The sequence below is a fragment of the Epinephelus moara genome, chromosome 13 (genome assembly GCF_006386435.1).
Source record: "Epinephelus moara isolate mb chromosome 13, YSFRI_EMoa_1.0, whole genome shotgun sequence".
Taxonomy (NCBI): Eukaryota; Metazoa; Chordata; class Actinopteri; order Perciformes; family Serranidae; genus Epinephelus; species Epinephelus moara.
Window position 1 is genome coordinate 7,249,986 of NC_065518.1, and position 15,483 is coordinate 7,265,468.

The following is a 15,483-nucleotide window of genomic DNA, read 5'->3' on the forward strand; positions in this document are numbered from 1 at the left end:
TTAATTGACATGCCTGCAGGCGAAGAAGAGGAGGACGGTTCGTGTCCCAGCTGCTCATCACAGCCTGTACTTTAACTTTTGGATACTTTTCTTTTTTATCAGTAGGTTAATTGTTGTTTTTGTTATTTTGTGGTGTGAGGAATCCCTGCGCCATCATGAATCCGCCCTGTGGAAGATGCAATAAACCAGTTTACCCCACAGAAAAAATAAATTGCCTTGATAAGGTAAGGTGATACAAGCCTGACCTCATTCACTGACAAAATAGAGATTTCACAGGTATTTGTTGAGCTATAGTCTTTAATAATAACCTGTCTGATAGTATGTTTTATATATTTGTAGCAGTCACTCTTACAGGTGGAGGGAATATCAGATCTTGACCTTAAGAAGTGGCAGTGCTATATTAGAAATACTTTGTTACATGTAAAAGTCATGCATTCACATTTCTGCTAAAGAAAAAGTATAAAAGTAGGCTATTGGCATATATAAAAGTACTACTCATTTCATTTCAGAATAATGTATATTAAATGTGTAAATATGTTCATCATTTTTAAGTAGCAGATGGTAAAGGGGCTCATTTAACTACTTTATATACTGTATGAAAGAGATATAAGACTATATATCGTCTTACATTTTGGATATTGTTGTATAGTGATATGGTATAAATGTTTTTTTGCCCTTGTTTTAATGTTTAAATTACAATTAAGTGATGTAAATTTATTAACTTAACACACTTTTTATTTGTTTAAACGCTTGCCTTAACCCAGTTAGTCATTACATCCACATTATTAATGATTATTGAAGACAAAAATAGCCATCCCCACAACTTCTTTGCATCAGAGAGGGTATTTCGTCACAGATATTATGTTTGATTTTGTCTACAAGTCGTAGCATTAATGAAGTGCTTTGAGGACATTTAAATATATCTAGATATATATTGTGTATCGAGATATAGCCTAAAAATATCGTGACATATCACCCAGCCCTACATGGTACCTTGCGAAGGAATCATTAAAGTTCTATCTTAATCTATAATATTATACAATAATTTATTTTTTTGTATTTATTTTTTTTAGACATGTAGAGTGGCAAGAAATGGAGATATTTAGTAAGTTACAAGTACCTCAACACTGCTCTTAAGTACAGTATTTGAGTAAATGTACTTAGTTACTTTCCCCCACTGCCTATAGACCACTATGTATTTTCTTTTCCCTGACTATCACTGTAGCTTTTTGATTTCTTCAGGAAAAATCTGTAGTTGATTTAGCAAAATGAAATTACAGTAAAAGTTGTCACTTGCTTTTAAAAAGTACTTCAATGGTCAGTGCTAGAGGCAGATGTCTCTCTTGATGTTTATTTACTGTCACCAACTGTCTCATTAGATAAGCAGCTATTGTTATCACAGCATATATCTTATTTTAACCCACAATGTTGTACATAAAGCCACCGTATCTGATCTGCAATGCTTTACCACTATATAAAATGGACAGTGTTGTGTAAATTACATTAAAACTGCAAACTGCAAGTTAATTCACAATGAAAACTAGTTAAACTACATCTTAATTACTCTAAAAAAATAGCAGGTCAAAGTAAAACTTGCTTCAGAAAGTAGTTCAACTACACTTTGGGAAATGATCACAATCTGAGTCTGGAGTGTCATATTGTGACGCGGAGGTACAACTGAACTAAGTAAAGTGTAGATGTGTTTGAATAAGGGACTGGGGCCAGCCAGTCGTCACCCAGGCAGCAAGGATGTGTTTTAAGGAAAGGATAAGGAGCAGTTGTTGAGGTGGAATCAGGAAAATGCCACACTTAGCAGACCTGTTGACTGAAAAATGAGCTGATTTTAAACAATGGCAGGTGATGGTCATTAAACAATAATCATGGCCAATAAGCTCTGGCAGTGTGCCACATGTTATGGCAAAAAAATAACATAACATACAATACATAAACACTTATACTGTATGTACACCAAAAAAACACACACTATAAGGGAGTGATGAGGAGGAAAACCACATCCGGTAGATAAACATGAGCCAGAAATCTCTACATGTTGGAAAAAGGACATAGACTCAGTGTGTGTGTGTGTGTGTGTGTGCCTGTGTTTGTCAGTCATCATATCAGCTTGTTTACACATACTCTGATAAAGTGACTGCAGCCAGATAAAGACAAAACTCAGATTACTGCAACAGTCCAGTTTGATTAAGTGAATTTAAGGAGACAATAAAAGCAAAATTGTCTAATTAACTCACTGATTTTTGATTATTTCGTCTGAGTTGGTGCATAAACCCAAAATTCACGGAGTAAACCTTAGGGGAAAGTGTTATTTTTATGCACCTTTTATATAAGGAACTCGCATTAAAGCACTCTTTAAATTTCTCATCACAAAACACCAACAAAGTTTTTCCATTCTGTGGCACTACGATGTGTCAGATAAGTCATGTGAGCAAGTGAATTGAGGAGTTGGAGCACTGTAATCCACACTTTAATCTGGCAACTGACAATACACAGGTTTTTAATATGCACCTAAACCAGTGGCTCTCAAGCAGGGGTCCTTGAGGGAGTTCTAGGGAGTCCCCAGAAAAATGGCGAATATTTTATTTTCACTTTTGAACTCACTGTAGAAGGGAGCCCAGTGTGAGTAAGAGTCATTAGAGTGACTATTCTGTTCATAGGTTTCACTTTCTCGATGGTTATCTCCTCAACTGTAACTGATAATTCTGGTCTCAATGATATCTAACAACCAAAATCTTGTCAAATGGGGGTCCATGACGTAATGTGTATCAATTAAGGGGTCCTTGACACAAAAAAGGTTGAGAACCACTTATCTAAATGATTTATAATCGCTCTCATGTGGTATTTTTTGTAATCATCTCTTATTATTGGCACTTGCTCGGTGCAGAGGAGAAACAGCTGTGCTCCCATGAAGAGCAGTAAAGACATTCTCTCACTCTGTCACTGCAAGTTATATTAAAGTCCTCTTTTTTTTAGCTTAGAACAAATACATAAATCCAAACTGTCACTGAGACTGGATAAGAATTTTAAGTATTTGAAACTTATCTCTGACTTGTTTCTCTCTCCAGTATTGGCACAAGGGTTGTTTCAGCTGCGAGGTGTGCAAGATGGCCCTGAGCATGACCACCTATAAAGGTTTTGAGAAGAAACCTTACTGCAGTATGTGAGTGTTGACACCACACTGATCATCCTCATGGTTAAAGGGACAGTTCACCACAAAATGAAAAATACATATCTTTCCTCGTACCTGTAGTTTATTTATCAGTCTAGATTGTTTTGGTGTGAGTTGCAGAGTGTTGGAGATATCAGCCGTAGAGATGTCTGCCTTCTCCCCAGTATAATGGAACTAGATGGCACTCAGCTTGTGGTGCTCAAAGTGCCAAAAAATACATTTAAAAAACTCCACAGCAATGTCTTTTTCCAGAACTCATGACCTGGATACTCAAGATAATCCACAGACCGCACAGAAGGAAGTGTACATCTCCTGCTAGCTCACCTAGCACCACTGAGCTAGTTAATGTTACAGTTCACCCGAGGAGGACACCATTAATGTTTACATCTTGCACTGTATGGAGCACGAGCCTCTCATCCATGAGGAAGTGCACGCTTCCCTCTATCCCTTGAGAGGAGTTCAGATAGTCCCTTAGGGCCCTGAGACACCAAGCCAACAGACAGCTGTTGGTCGATGTTAGGCCATTGGTGAGAAAAAGAATAGAAATGGAAGTGAGGAAAGTAAACAAAGGGCAAAAGTCAAGAGGCTGTGAGATCAGAAGAAACATGTTATATTAGATTTTTTTTAGTTATTGAGCTCTGTATCAGAAACAATTTGTAATTGTTTGTGTTATTGTTGGCTAGCAGTCTTTAAATATAATTTATTCTTTCAACATCGGGTTGTGTTGTTAACGTGCTAACTGGCATCTTTAATCCATCCTGTCGGTCTTGCGGTTTCCCTTTTTGAATGACAACTACAGACTACCACCTGCTGATATGGAGTTATTTACTCTCACATGGGCGCAGAATATATGTGCTAGTTGGCTGTAGTCTTTGCGGTATGTTCATAGTTACAATATGCAATATTGTAAATCTACATTTCATCTTTTACTTGTTTACAGTGAAAGTCTTTACAGCCAAAGCAGCAGAATTGTCATTTTTGGGAGCTTTTGGTCATGAGACGAGTAGATTTTTAAATTCAAAAACATGTTTGAACATTTGTTATTCTCCTCCTCTTCTTTCAGGCATTACCCCAAAACCTCCTTCACTATAGTGGCCGACACCCCCGAGAATCTGCGTCTCAAACAACAGAGCATGCTCAACAGCCAGGTGAGAGCCACCCACAGATCAGTCCTCTGTCTCAGCTATCACTCCTGCTCCTGCTTTCTGTCACTGGCAGTGATACTCATCCTAATCTTGCTGTCGTCATCATGACTCGCTGTATCTTCCCCTTCTCTATCTGTCTGCTCCACTCAGCTGTCCGTCTGACTCAAAAGAGAAGACGAGGACACATCTCTCAGGACAATTGGATTCCTTTAATTGAATCAATTGAGCCCTTTGACCGTATACTGCAATGAGAGCACGCAAGCCTGACTTTAATGTGAAGCTCTGAGAGTGGACTCTAATAACCTTACCAAAAACTGGAGCTTTATAAGTTGAAATGTTTCTCCTAAGTGATCGTAAACTAGACAGTGGTTTTAAAATACTTAATCTCTTCTTCCGTGTGGCACCGGCTCAACTCAGCCTCCGTGCCTGCCTGTACTGTTCTTAATCTCTAATCTAGTCACACTGTTAAAGCCAGCAAATTAACCCGATCAAAGGATTAAGTCCTCCAAGTCACGCAAAATTAAAGAGAGAGTTCTTTACAGTTTGAATTTCACTTAAGGGATTGTCTTGTCACTCAACGTGTGGAGGCGAAGCTTTCCTTCCCCTGCACTATGTCCACTAGAGTTGCAGCAATATACCAGTTTCAAGTTATATTGTGATATAAAAGTTGACGGTTATCATAAGGTGTATATCATACCCTTCTGTTTTCATTCCTTTAAGGGTCATTTTACTGATAATAATATAAACTGTATAATATTGTGATACTGTGAAACTAGGATATTTTCTGAGACGGTTATGGTACTGTAAAAATTTCATACTGCTACAAACCTAATGTAAGTAAGATTCTTTCTGTTTAGCTAGAAACAGCTCCAAAATAGCCATAGCCAAACCAACCAGACTTCATATTAATAAATAGTAATTTTATCATTGTAAATACACTTCATGTAGAGTTGACAGAATCGAGAAAACCCTCATAAAAACTGTTTTGGTTAATCTTTCCACTGATCCAACAGTCATCAACTCTGGTTTTGTTGGGGGAAAAAACTCAGTCTACCCAGTTAGATGTGAAAATATCCTGGCTCAATACATGCTAAAACTACTATTTTTTTAAATGGAGTCTGGTGTGTTCGTCAATAGCGATTTTGGGTTTGTTTCTAGTTTAACAAAAAAAAATCTTAGTCTTGAACAAAAAGGTCTATCTCTGTAGGAATCCTTTCCATAATGTTGCCAGACACATAATAATAATCTGAACCTGTCAGCGGCAAAAACAGACACCCTTAATGGATGTAAACTGATAGTGCAAAATGCTCCAAGGGGGTTCCGTTGCAGGCTGTGGCAGCGGTCTCACTCAATATTGGACCAGTTTCATAACTCCATTAGTCACTTAGACACAAAAACATGGGAAAATAGGTTCCAGGTTGAAAAATACTAAAGTTAACCTTCACCGTGCAGCTGATGCTTCTTTGTTATGTAATCTTCTTTTGCTTCTAAATTTCTCTTTAAAATCCATCAACATCACCCTATTTTTCAACCGGATGATGTGTCAGCATGCACTAAGATAACAAACCACCTGTTAAATATTAGCATGACTGTTTGGTGGGAACCACAGACTCTTCTTCACAGTGAAAACGAACCAATCTCTTATCTAATGTCACTGAAACTTTTTGAAACAAATTAAACAAAAGGCAAAAAATATATAAATAATTGCATGTGAGGGTGTGGTACACGCTTATATGTAAACCAAACCCAGAACACAAAGAAGTGGTAAATAGGTCAATACATTTTAAACACTAGAATTCAGAAAAAAATCACCATATAGGTATACAGTTAAAGTTTGAATATATAGCAATTGTTATACCAACAGCATGAACAACAGTTCCAATAATCCAATCCAATAAATTAACATTTTCATTCCATAAAACAACTCCATGATATCTGATAGAAAACTGACCACAGGATGTTTTATAGAAAGGAAGATAAAGATTCTGGGCCTCTCTAGTTGTGTATTTATGGGGTTAGTATCAAAATAATATCTAAAACTACACGGTAAATCTGTACTCTCATATTTCACTTTGAAGAAAAATGTACAGATTTGAGGAATATTGATGGAAAAAATAGTCAACAATTGCAATTTAAAAAACAGGGGTGCAAAAGGTCGCTAATCTAACAAACTGTCTCTGCTACAGAAGTAGTTTATACAGATAAGTTTGAAAAGAACTCGTTCATACAATATTGCAATATATTAAATATGCATAGACATCAATAAACAAGTACTGTGTTCAAAAGAATCCCAAGAGATTTAGTGACCTTATTGCAGACAAGACCAACCTCTTCTCTCCATGAGTTTATCATCAATCATAATACCTAAAAAACATGTCGATGAAACTTTATGTCTTCATTATGAATGTTAAGTTTAACATGCTCATTGTCATGCTTCATATTTCCTGCAAACAACATGGAACTAGACTTTTTGACATTGAGTGACAACTTGATTTAGTTGTCTCATGAGACTTGTTAAATCTCTTTTAGAGAGAAAAAGGCTGGTGTCATCTGCAAACAGAACATAGCATTAGATACAGCAGCATCATTAATATGAATAAAGAATAATAAGGGTCCTAATATGGCTCCTTGTGGTACACCATGTTGCATTATATTACTTGTTGACTCATTACCATTAGTAAAAACATATTTAAGAAACCAAATGATTTTCCTTGAAACACAGTGACGGGAACAAGTATGATGTAACCACACACACGAAGTAAGAGTGGGTCAATTTTTGGTTAAAACCCTTTAAAGTATCATGTGACATAATGTTATTTATGCTACATGATTGTTACGATAACAGGGTGATCAAATTTACACTAAAAGCTGTTTCCTCAAATCTTTTTTTCCCTCCTCTCCTCTCCTCTCCTCTCCTCTCTCCTCCTTCCCTCTCCTCAGTTCATTGTTTATAACCATAAAAGTCTCGGTGGTCAAGCACTCTTACTGAGGGAGCATATTCCTCATAGCAAGAACATGACTCACTGTGTGTGTGTGTGTGTGTGTGTGTGTGTGTGTGTGTGTGTGTGTGTGTGTCAGGATCTCAGATTTACTTTCAAGTAAACATTTTGGCTTTGTTTAAGGTTGCAAGTGTTTCCCCCCGCAGGCCTAAATTTACAAAGGAAATCTGACAGATCAAAGCACAGCACGTGTGTGTGTGTGTGTATGTATATTTGTGAATCACATTCCGTAAAAGTGTGCATGCAACGTCAAAATATCTAATCTAGCTTTTGTCATCTTGAGGAATACCACTCTGTTTGGGCTGAGAAGTTAACCTCAGGGGTTTTACACTGAAAGTTTCTTGAATCCTGATGAATAACAAATTTCCAGGCGCTCTATAAGGAGGAGTTTGAAAAGAGCAAGGGAAAAGGTTTCAGCGTGGTGGCCGACACTCCGGAGATGCAGAGAGTGAAGAAGACACAAGACCAGATCAGTCACGTATGTCCGGTTCGCCTCAAAAACCGCAGAGCATCGAACAATCTAATAACAATAAATCTTTATACGTCTCTTTAGTCATAACAGTTAGTCGAAGTTTTAGTTGTGATGTCTTTCCAACCTCTGTGTCTGTGTATAGTATGTATGTGTCTGCATGTCTGCACGCACTTCTATAAAAATCTTTCCTTTTACATGTAAACTTGCTTGTTAAATTATTTCTAAGTGTTCCTTTTTAACCAATGCTGCATTCAGGTTATGATGAATTTATCGTTGTTGACTGACTCAAGACAAAAAAATTACAGCAGCCTTCAAATGCAGTTGTTCACAACCACCCACAAATAATAACATTGTCCTTATTTCAGATTGAATCTCTATTTTTTTTATGTTCTTGTGAAAGTTTTACCTCTTCAGGCCTCTAAAAATTACCAAGAGGAATAATTGTTGTTTAATTGAGCTGCACACAGTTCATATAAATGTACCCTTTAACAAGCGTGTTGAAAATAGACATAACTTCAGATTGAAGGTTCACAAACAAAAAAGTTGGTGGGAATTACAGACAAGAGGATGTGGTACTTTTTTCCCATCATTTGGTGACAGGAAGATGTCATTCAACGAATACCAGTTCACCATGAATGCAGCTCATAACTCCACGTGAAGGACAAAAATGTGCATGAATTCAAAATATAACAAATCTAATGAAACTGTTTCACTCCATTTGTGTCATTAACATGTTTGCCAATAGTAGAATTGTCTGACATTATTTGCTTTCTTATTGAGAGTGAGATGAGAAGATTGATACCACACTCACGTCTGTACATTGACTATGCCAGCAACTGGTTAGCTTAGCATAGCTTGGTATAGGATAAGGCTGTAGCCTAAACCTAGCCTGGCTTTGTCCAAAGGTAACATCTGCCTACCAGCACTCCTAATGCTGTGTTCACAGTATGAGCAACAAAGCAACAGGCCACAAGTCAATTTCAATGAAGGCCGTTGACATGACGCTAAAAACTGACGCCCGACACCATGCTACGTAACGGGCGTGATGTGCTACAAATCAAAGTTGAGCTGGAGTCAACTTTTTTTAGCGTTCCGATGACACACCAAAGCATACATTAAATTAAATGTTTTTGTTTTTAGCTGTGGTCAAACACTTAAGCTAAAAACATGCTGCCACGACAGCGCATCCAGGGCTACAAGTCATTTGCAATGGAAGCCTTCGACATGAAGCTAAAAACTGACACATGACATGTTGCTACGTAACGGGTGTAATGTGCTACAAATCAAAGTTGAGCTGGACTTAACTTTTTCACAGTTCTGAAATGATACGCTAAAACATCAACCTAATTATATGTTTATGTTTCTAGCTGTGGTCAAACACGTAAGCTGAAAACACAGGAGCGCTGTTTTTGTTCCCAACCCATGTAACTACAGCTTCCGGGTTTGTTGCATGATGCCATCAAAAATACTTTTTCCCATAGAGTCAGGCTATGTTGTAAAAGAAACATCAGTAAATCAGTGGATACAGATTTTGAGCACCATAAAATGACTCTGTCACTATCAGGATTTAATCCATTTGATATGTTGAAAGATTAGAAGAGCCACACGATTAAATAACTTTATCCCTGTTCAAGTTAGCGGAGGGCTAACCCAGGAGTTGGCTGCTTGGTTAGCAAAGTCTCTAGTGTGTTTGGCCTCACGATGCAGAAGATCCGAACAATTTTATACCTGGAAGATCTAATTTTTTGTCTTAAAGTGGCACTGAGCAACTTTGATTGGACTTATCGGGGCCCCGCCTCAAACGCTAACTTAGCTAAAGTAGCTGACACAATGCTAGCTCTCTGTGTATTGCGGTGCACACAGGGATGCAATGGGGCTGCGAAATGTGACGTAACAAAGGGGCCCAGATATTGATGAAGAGCACAGATATATTTTGGCCAGATGCTGACTTTAGATGACATTAAATGGAGGTGCTTTTTTGCAAACACAGACACAAAAACCCATGGTAAACGAGCGCTTTAGCAACACTTCAACCTTGACTCTGTAATAATGTAGCTGGTCACGCTGTTGCTTTGTCAGCAGTAGTGTGAACAGAGCATAAAAAGCACAAGCCATATCTAATTTATTTACTTTACAGAAAACATAACAAGTTGCAGTGTTACAGAGGCTAGCTGTTCCCCCGTTTCCAGTCTTTATGCTAGGCTACACTAACCAGCTGCTGGTTGTAGCTTCATATTTAGCGCCCAAACATGAGACAAGTGTTCATCTCCTTATCTACGTTTCTGTAAGGAAGCAAATAAGTGCAGTTCCCAAAATATGAATCTATTCCTCTAACATAACATTGATTAAATTAACTGTAAATTTCAGGCTCTTTACAAGGAGGACTTTGAGAAGAGCAAGGGGAAAGGTTTCAGCGTGGTCGTCGACACTCCGGAGATGCAGAGACTGAAGAAGACGCAGGATCAGATCAGTAATGTAAGAAACACTTGGTTCACACAAAATACTAAACATATTCTCACCAAGACAGTTTTAGACACACTGCAACACAACAAATGTCCGTTTATGTTTTTGTAACGTGGGTAAACCAGTCTTTAAAAACTAGCTATCATAACGAGAAAAAACTCCTCCCTAATTTAACTTCACAGTAAAAACAACTGAGTGTTTTTTCTGTCCGTAAGGGACAAAAAAAAACATGGGCAGATGCAAAGCAGCAAGTCGAGTGATTTCCCCTAAGACCCAACAGGAACACATGACGGTCCAATAACAGGACGGTACATTTCCACACTGGCACAGAGAGACGGAGCAGAACAAACTGCTGCAGTGAAGGATGTCAGAGAGTACAGATCCTGCAAAGGCACATTTCTGACATTTCTCCTCGTCCACTGAGGAGCAGCTGCCCTATATGGTCAAAGTCTCTCAGCTGTGGACACAAAGTGAACGTCCGCTCTCTCCGCACACACAGGCACACAGGCACACATACCACACTGAAACACACTTTCTCTTTTTTGTCTCATGGGAGATCTGGTTGCAGAAAGGAATGACGGGTGATAAGCTGCATGTGAAAAAGGCAAAATCTACTAACTGCTTTTTCCACTGGGCGCTTCCTTCCTTCCTTCTGTCCTTCCTTACTTCCTTCCTTCCTTCCTCCCCTCTGTCCTTCCTCTCTCTTTCTTCCTTTCTTTTTCTTTGTTTCTCTTTTCTATTCTCTTTCTTCCTTCTGTCCTCCCCTCCTCCCTTTCTTCCTTCATTCCTTTCTCAATCCTTTCTTCCTTCTGTCCTTCCATACCTTTTTCCTTGCTCATATCTTTCTTTCTTTTTTCAGTCTTTTTCTTTCATTCCCTTGTTACTTTCTCCCTTCCTCCCTCCCTCCACCACTTCCTTCCTTCCTCATTCCTCTTTCGTTTGCCCTTCCCTCCTTTCTTACACCCTCTCTTCTTTCTTTCTTCCTTTGCTCATCTTTTTTCTTATTGTCTTTCTTTCTTCCACCCTTCCTTCCTTCTACCCTTCCTCACTCCTTCCCTCTGTTCTCCCTTTCTTCATTTCTTTCTTCCTTCTGTCCTCCCCTCCTCTCTTCCTTCCTTCCTTCCTTTCTCACTCCTTTCTTCCATCTGTCCTTTGCTCCTTTCTTTATTTCTTTCCTTTTCTTTCTCTTTATTACCTTTTCTTTCATTCTCTTTCTCATTTCCTCCCTCCCTCCACCTCTTCCCTCCTTTGTCACTCCTTTCTTTCTTTTGCCCTTCCCTCCTTTCTTACACCCTGTCTTACCTTCTTCCTTTGCTCATATTCTTTCTTTCTGTCCTTTCTTTCTCCCTCCTGTCCTCCACCCCTACTTCCTTCCTTCCTTTCTTTCCTTTTCTATATTTTTTTAAGGCCTCACTCTCCTCCAGTCTTTTCCCCATCACATTGTGTCTCTGTTTGCTCCTCCTGAGGTCTGGTGAGGACACATGGAGGCTGCTCCTTCTCTTCTCTTCTTTTCCTTATTAAACATCCAGTTAGGTTTCCTCCCTCAGCGCCTAAAGGCCTGAACTGCAAGTGATTAATGTGACAGAGGTTGTGTCGTCCCCTCTGTGTCTCTCTGTCCCCTGGTGGACTCACTGTGCGCCGCCACGAACATCTCAACACTAGAGTTTATCCTCTGTAAAATGTGGAGCAGTATGATGAAGAAGAAGGACGGTCACAGTCAGTTAGTTTAAGATGCGAAAACAAAGTGCACCATATCTGAAAACTTAAAAGAGAAACTCCTCAGCTGTTTGATGGTAGGAGGTTTCTTCTGCACAGAAATAACTCCCCTCATCATCTCTCAGCACCTCCTAAAATGGTGAGCTGCTCGAGGCTCAACGGTCAGATTTGATGTGGTTTTAACATGCGTGTCTTGCTGCCTGTGTGTGCAGATAAAGTACCACGAAGAATTTGAGAAGAGCAGGATTCGAAGTGACGCGCCTCCTCCTGAGAACAGACAAAGTAAGAGATAGACTCCTCTAAATAACTGCATTAACTGTGTGTATATATATATTTATATGTATTGACTGTGTGTGTGTGTGTGTGTGTGTGTGTGTGTGCGTGTGTGCAGACTATGAGGAACAACCATCCAACCCTGAGAGACACAGTCAGCCGGTGGGACAAATGATGCGCCCTGCTGCTGTGGCACCACCTGGTGGACTGGTAAGACTACTACATAAACATACACTTTGTGGCCAAAAGTATGTGGACACTCACCATCATATATGATTGTTGAACATCTCATTCAAAACAACGGGAATTAATCTGATTTGCTCCCGTTCAGCCAAAACAGCATTCATGAGGTCCAACACTGATGTTGGGTGCTCCAGTCTGGCTCACAGCTGATCTTCCAGTTCATCCTGAAGGTGTTGGATGGGGTTGAGGTCAGGTCTTTGTGCAGGGCACTCAAATTCTTTTACACCAAACTAGGAGAATCATTTCTTTATGGAGCTGTCCCTGGGAAAAGAAAAGGAACAGGACACAGGAAAAGAACTTCCTCCAACTGTTGACACAAAGTTGGAAGCTCAGTATCTAAAATATCACTGTGTGATGCAGCATTAAGATTTCCTGTAATTGGAACTATGAGTCTTAACTCAAGCTATAAAAAACTACTACACAAGTACACAGAAATACAAAAGTATAAGGCGAGGGTGTCCACATATTTTTGGCCATACAGGGTAGCATGTGCAGTATGTGTACGACACAAGGTTATTATTATTGTAATATGGATTTTCAGTTTTGTTCTGTCCTTTATTTACATTCATTTATTTAGCTGCAATGACTTGTAGGGACGGGATTGATTGTAATCAAGCAAGTTTTCATGCACTGTTTGTACATATGCACCACAATTAGTATATAACCCACATTATCGGGAAGGCTATGATCAAGTGATCAGTGTGCTGACGGGAGTAAAGAAGGAAGTATTTTAAAGACAAAGAGTCTGCGCAAGGAGGCAGGTTGGGGTGGTGGTTGGGTCAGACTTTCTCCCAGACGACCTGTGATCAAATCAATGTGAAACGAAGTGAACTTTGAGTTTAACGTACGTCATCATGTTTCCTTTCCTAACCCTAAGCAACCTACATAACTTTACTTGCCTAACCCTAACCAAGGTAACTTTACCTGCCTAGACCTAACCTACATAAATTTGCAATAAGTTCGTAACGTTATGACACCCAACCATGTTTTTTTTTCCGAAACCTAACTTAACTTTATGTTAAGTACATAACGTTATGACACCCAACCATGATGCTTCTCCTGAACCTAACCTACATAACTTTATTTTCCTAAACCTAATCTAAGTAACTTTACTCACCTAAACCTAACCTACATAATTTTACGTTAAGCACGTAACATAACAGGAAGTACAAGACACAATGATGCCATTCATGGGCTGCTAATTCGTCAGATATCATGCTAACTGTTGTACAAGGATACGTTTCCTAATGATTTGTGCTTGATAAAAGTATAGCTAGTTTAAGTTCATACAGAAATTGTGTTCTTTCACAATGTGTGTTGCTGTGCGTGTGTGTTCCATGAGTGTATTTATGTGATCTGAGTGTGTACCAGCTGCCAGTGTAGCTGTGTTTGTACGGTCTGTTATATGAGTGCGTGTGCATGCGTCACTCAGTATGGAAATCCGATGCAAATCATTTTTGACTCTGTATGTTATACGTCAGTGCATCTGTGTGTGAGTGTCTCTGTTTATTCATTCCCTGTGTGTGTGTGTGTGTGTGTGTTTGATTTATCTCCTCAGAGACGTTACCAGGCCATGTACAGCTACACAGCAGCAGAAGCAGATGAAGTTTCCCTGCAAGAAGGCGACCTGCTCTTAGACGTGGAGCCCATAGATGAGGGATGGATGTTCGGGTGCAACCAGCGCACGGGGCAGCGGGGCATGCTGCCTGCTAACTACGTCCGACCCGTGTGAACCAAACAGACAGGAAAGGATCCACCTGCAGCACGAGCTGCTCTGTGAATCTGCCCTCACCTCCAACAACCAGGCTTCTTTTTTAAAATCAACTTCTGCAAATGAAAAAAAATCCCCAAGTAATTCTGCTTTGCCTTTTTTTGTTGACGTATGATTTTCAAATACAAGAGAAGGTGTCATTGAGAGTTCTTGAAAAATGAGACTCAGAGTGTAGTTTCACTTTAGGGAAGAACGATGGTACTAAAAGTTTCGGTGTTTGTAACAGAAACTCATAAAAGAGGAAGTAAGAGAGGAGAGGAGGAGGAATTAATTCACAAAACAGAAGAAATAATGTTAAATATACCCACAGTTTTTACTAAAATACTTCACACATGTAAACTACTCCTGTCTCAGGTAACATTTCCCTTTTTATGTACGTCAGCAGTAAAGTGCAGCCCGGACACAAACAGATGCATTCAAGTGTCATATGATGAACCAAAGATTTGATGACTTCTTGTTTGGTATTATTAAAGACAATCATGATTTAAGCTGAACTGATTAAAAGTGGAATATTTGAATTTGTGAGTGAGGTTTCTTTTTTTAAGTCAAACATGATTATTTTTGCCTAATTCTTTTATCCTAAAGCACACAACTTCTATTACATTGTTAATTGAGGAAATGATAAACACCAGTGATACAATATATCAGTACCTTTATTCAAAAAACAGATTGCACATCATTAAATCACTTTATGGATTAAAATGTAACCAAATCCAAACGTGTTGTTTAAAATAAGGCAAACTTAAGTTAAAACAATGAAACTGTAGCACCTTTTTCTTTTTTTTAAATCATTAAACACAGAAAAATAACACACATTCCCAACACACAGAAACATGAAAACAGTTTTGTAATAATTAATATTTGTAACGGCTCAGATTCTTGTCGCTCTTAAAAACTGAGTGCTTTTCAAGCTGTAAGAACGGGCTCCGTCGGGGAGAAGAAGGCAACTCGCTTGGCCACTTTGTCATATAGTTTTGACGGCAGCCAGTTCAGATGCTTCCTGAACAGCTCTGGGTTGCTTCCTATGAAGTCTTCACACAATCTGGAGAGGACAGAAGAACACACAGCTTGTTCAGGTGCTTTAAAATGACTTCTGTCACATTAAATAATGAATAGCTGTAGCCCTGCTCTGACAGGAAGTGGTACATGTTACATATCTGACAAGCCCTTCTGCACACTGGTGTTTTGTACTGTTCATTTGCATGTTAATGGTCCAC

At 39.0% G+C, this 15,483-nt stretch overlaps 2 protein-coding genes across 3 annotated transcripts in view; one reads left to right on the forward strand and one right to left on the reverse strand.

Moving 5' to 3' along the window:
• LOC126399904 (LIM and SH3 domain protein 1-like) lies at window positions 1–15,051 on the forward strand. 2 transcript variants are annotated; one of them, XM_050060234.1, is made up of 8 exons: window positions 2–224; window positions 3,081–3,175; window positions 4,248–4,332; window positions 7,699–7,806; window positions 10,168–10,275; window positions 12,192–12,261; window positions 12,371–12,462; window positions 14,054–15,051. In XM_050060234.1, exons 1-8 carry the CDS (start codon window positions 156–158, stop codon window positions 14,225–14,227), a joined length of 801 nt encoding a protein of 266 aa, XP_049916191.1. In that variant the 5' UTR covers window positions 2–155; the 3' UTR covers window positions 14,228–15,051. The 2 variants fall into 2 exon arrangements, with proteins under 2 accessions (XP_049916192.1, XP_049916191.1); XM_050060235.1 differs by lacking the exon at window positions 7,699–7,806 and having other exon boundaries at window positions 1–224.
• Window positions 14,903–15,483, reverse strand: part of LOC126399903 (kelch domain-containing protein 1-like) — a 15,315-nt gene continuing 14,734 nt past the window's right edge. Inside the window, exon 13 of the mRNA XM_050060233.1 lies at window positions 14,903–15,308. Coding sequence (XP_049916190.1) covers window positions 15,173–15,308 — 136 coding nt within the window. The 3' untranslated portion in view covers window positions 14,903–15,172. The remainder of the gene's footprint in view (window positions 15,309–15,483) is intronic.

Bases quoted from the DNA above. Each gene is read 5' to 3' on its own strand.
- LOC126399904 (XM_050060234.1), top strand. From the start codon at position 156: ATGAATCCGCCCTGTGGAAGATGCAATAAACCAGTTTACCCCACAGAA. The intron at 7,807-10,167 runs GTATGTCCGGTT...TGTAAATTTCAG, and splicing joins CACAAGACCAGATCAGTCAC to GCTCTTTACAAGGAGGACTT. The intron at 10,276-12,191 runs GTAAGAAACACT...CTGTGTGTGCAG, and splicing joins CGCAGGATCAGATCAGTAAT to ATAAAGTACCACGAAGAATT.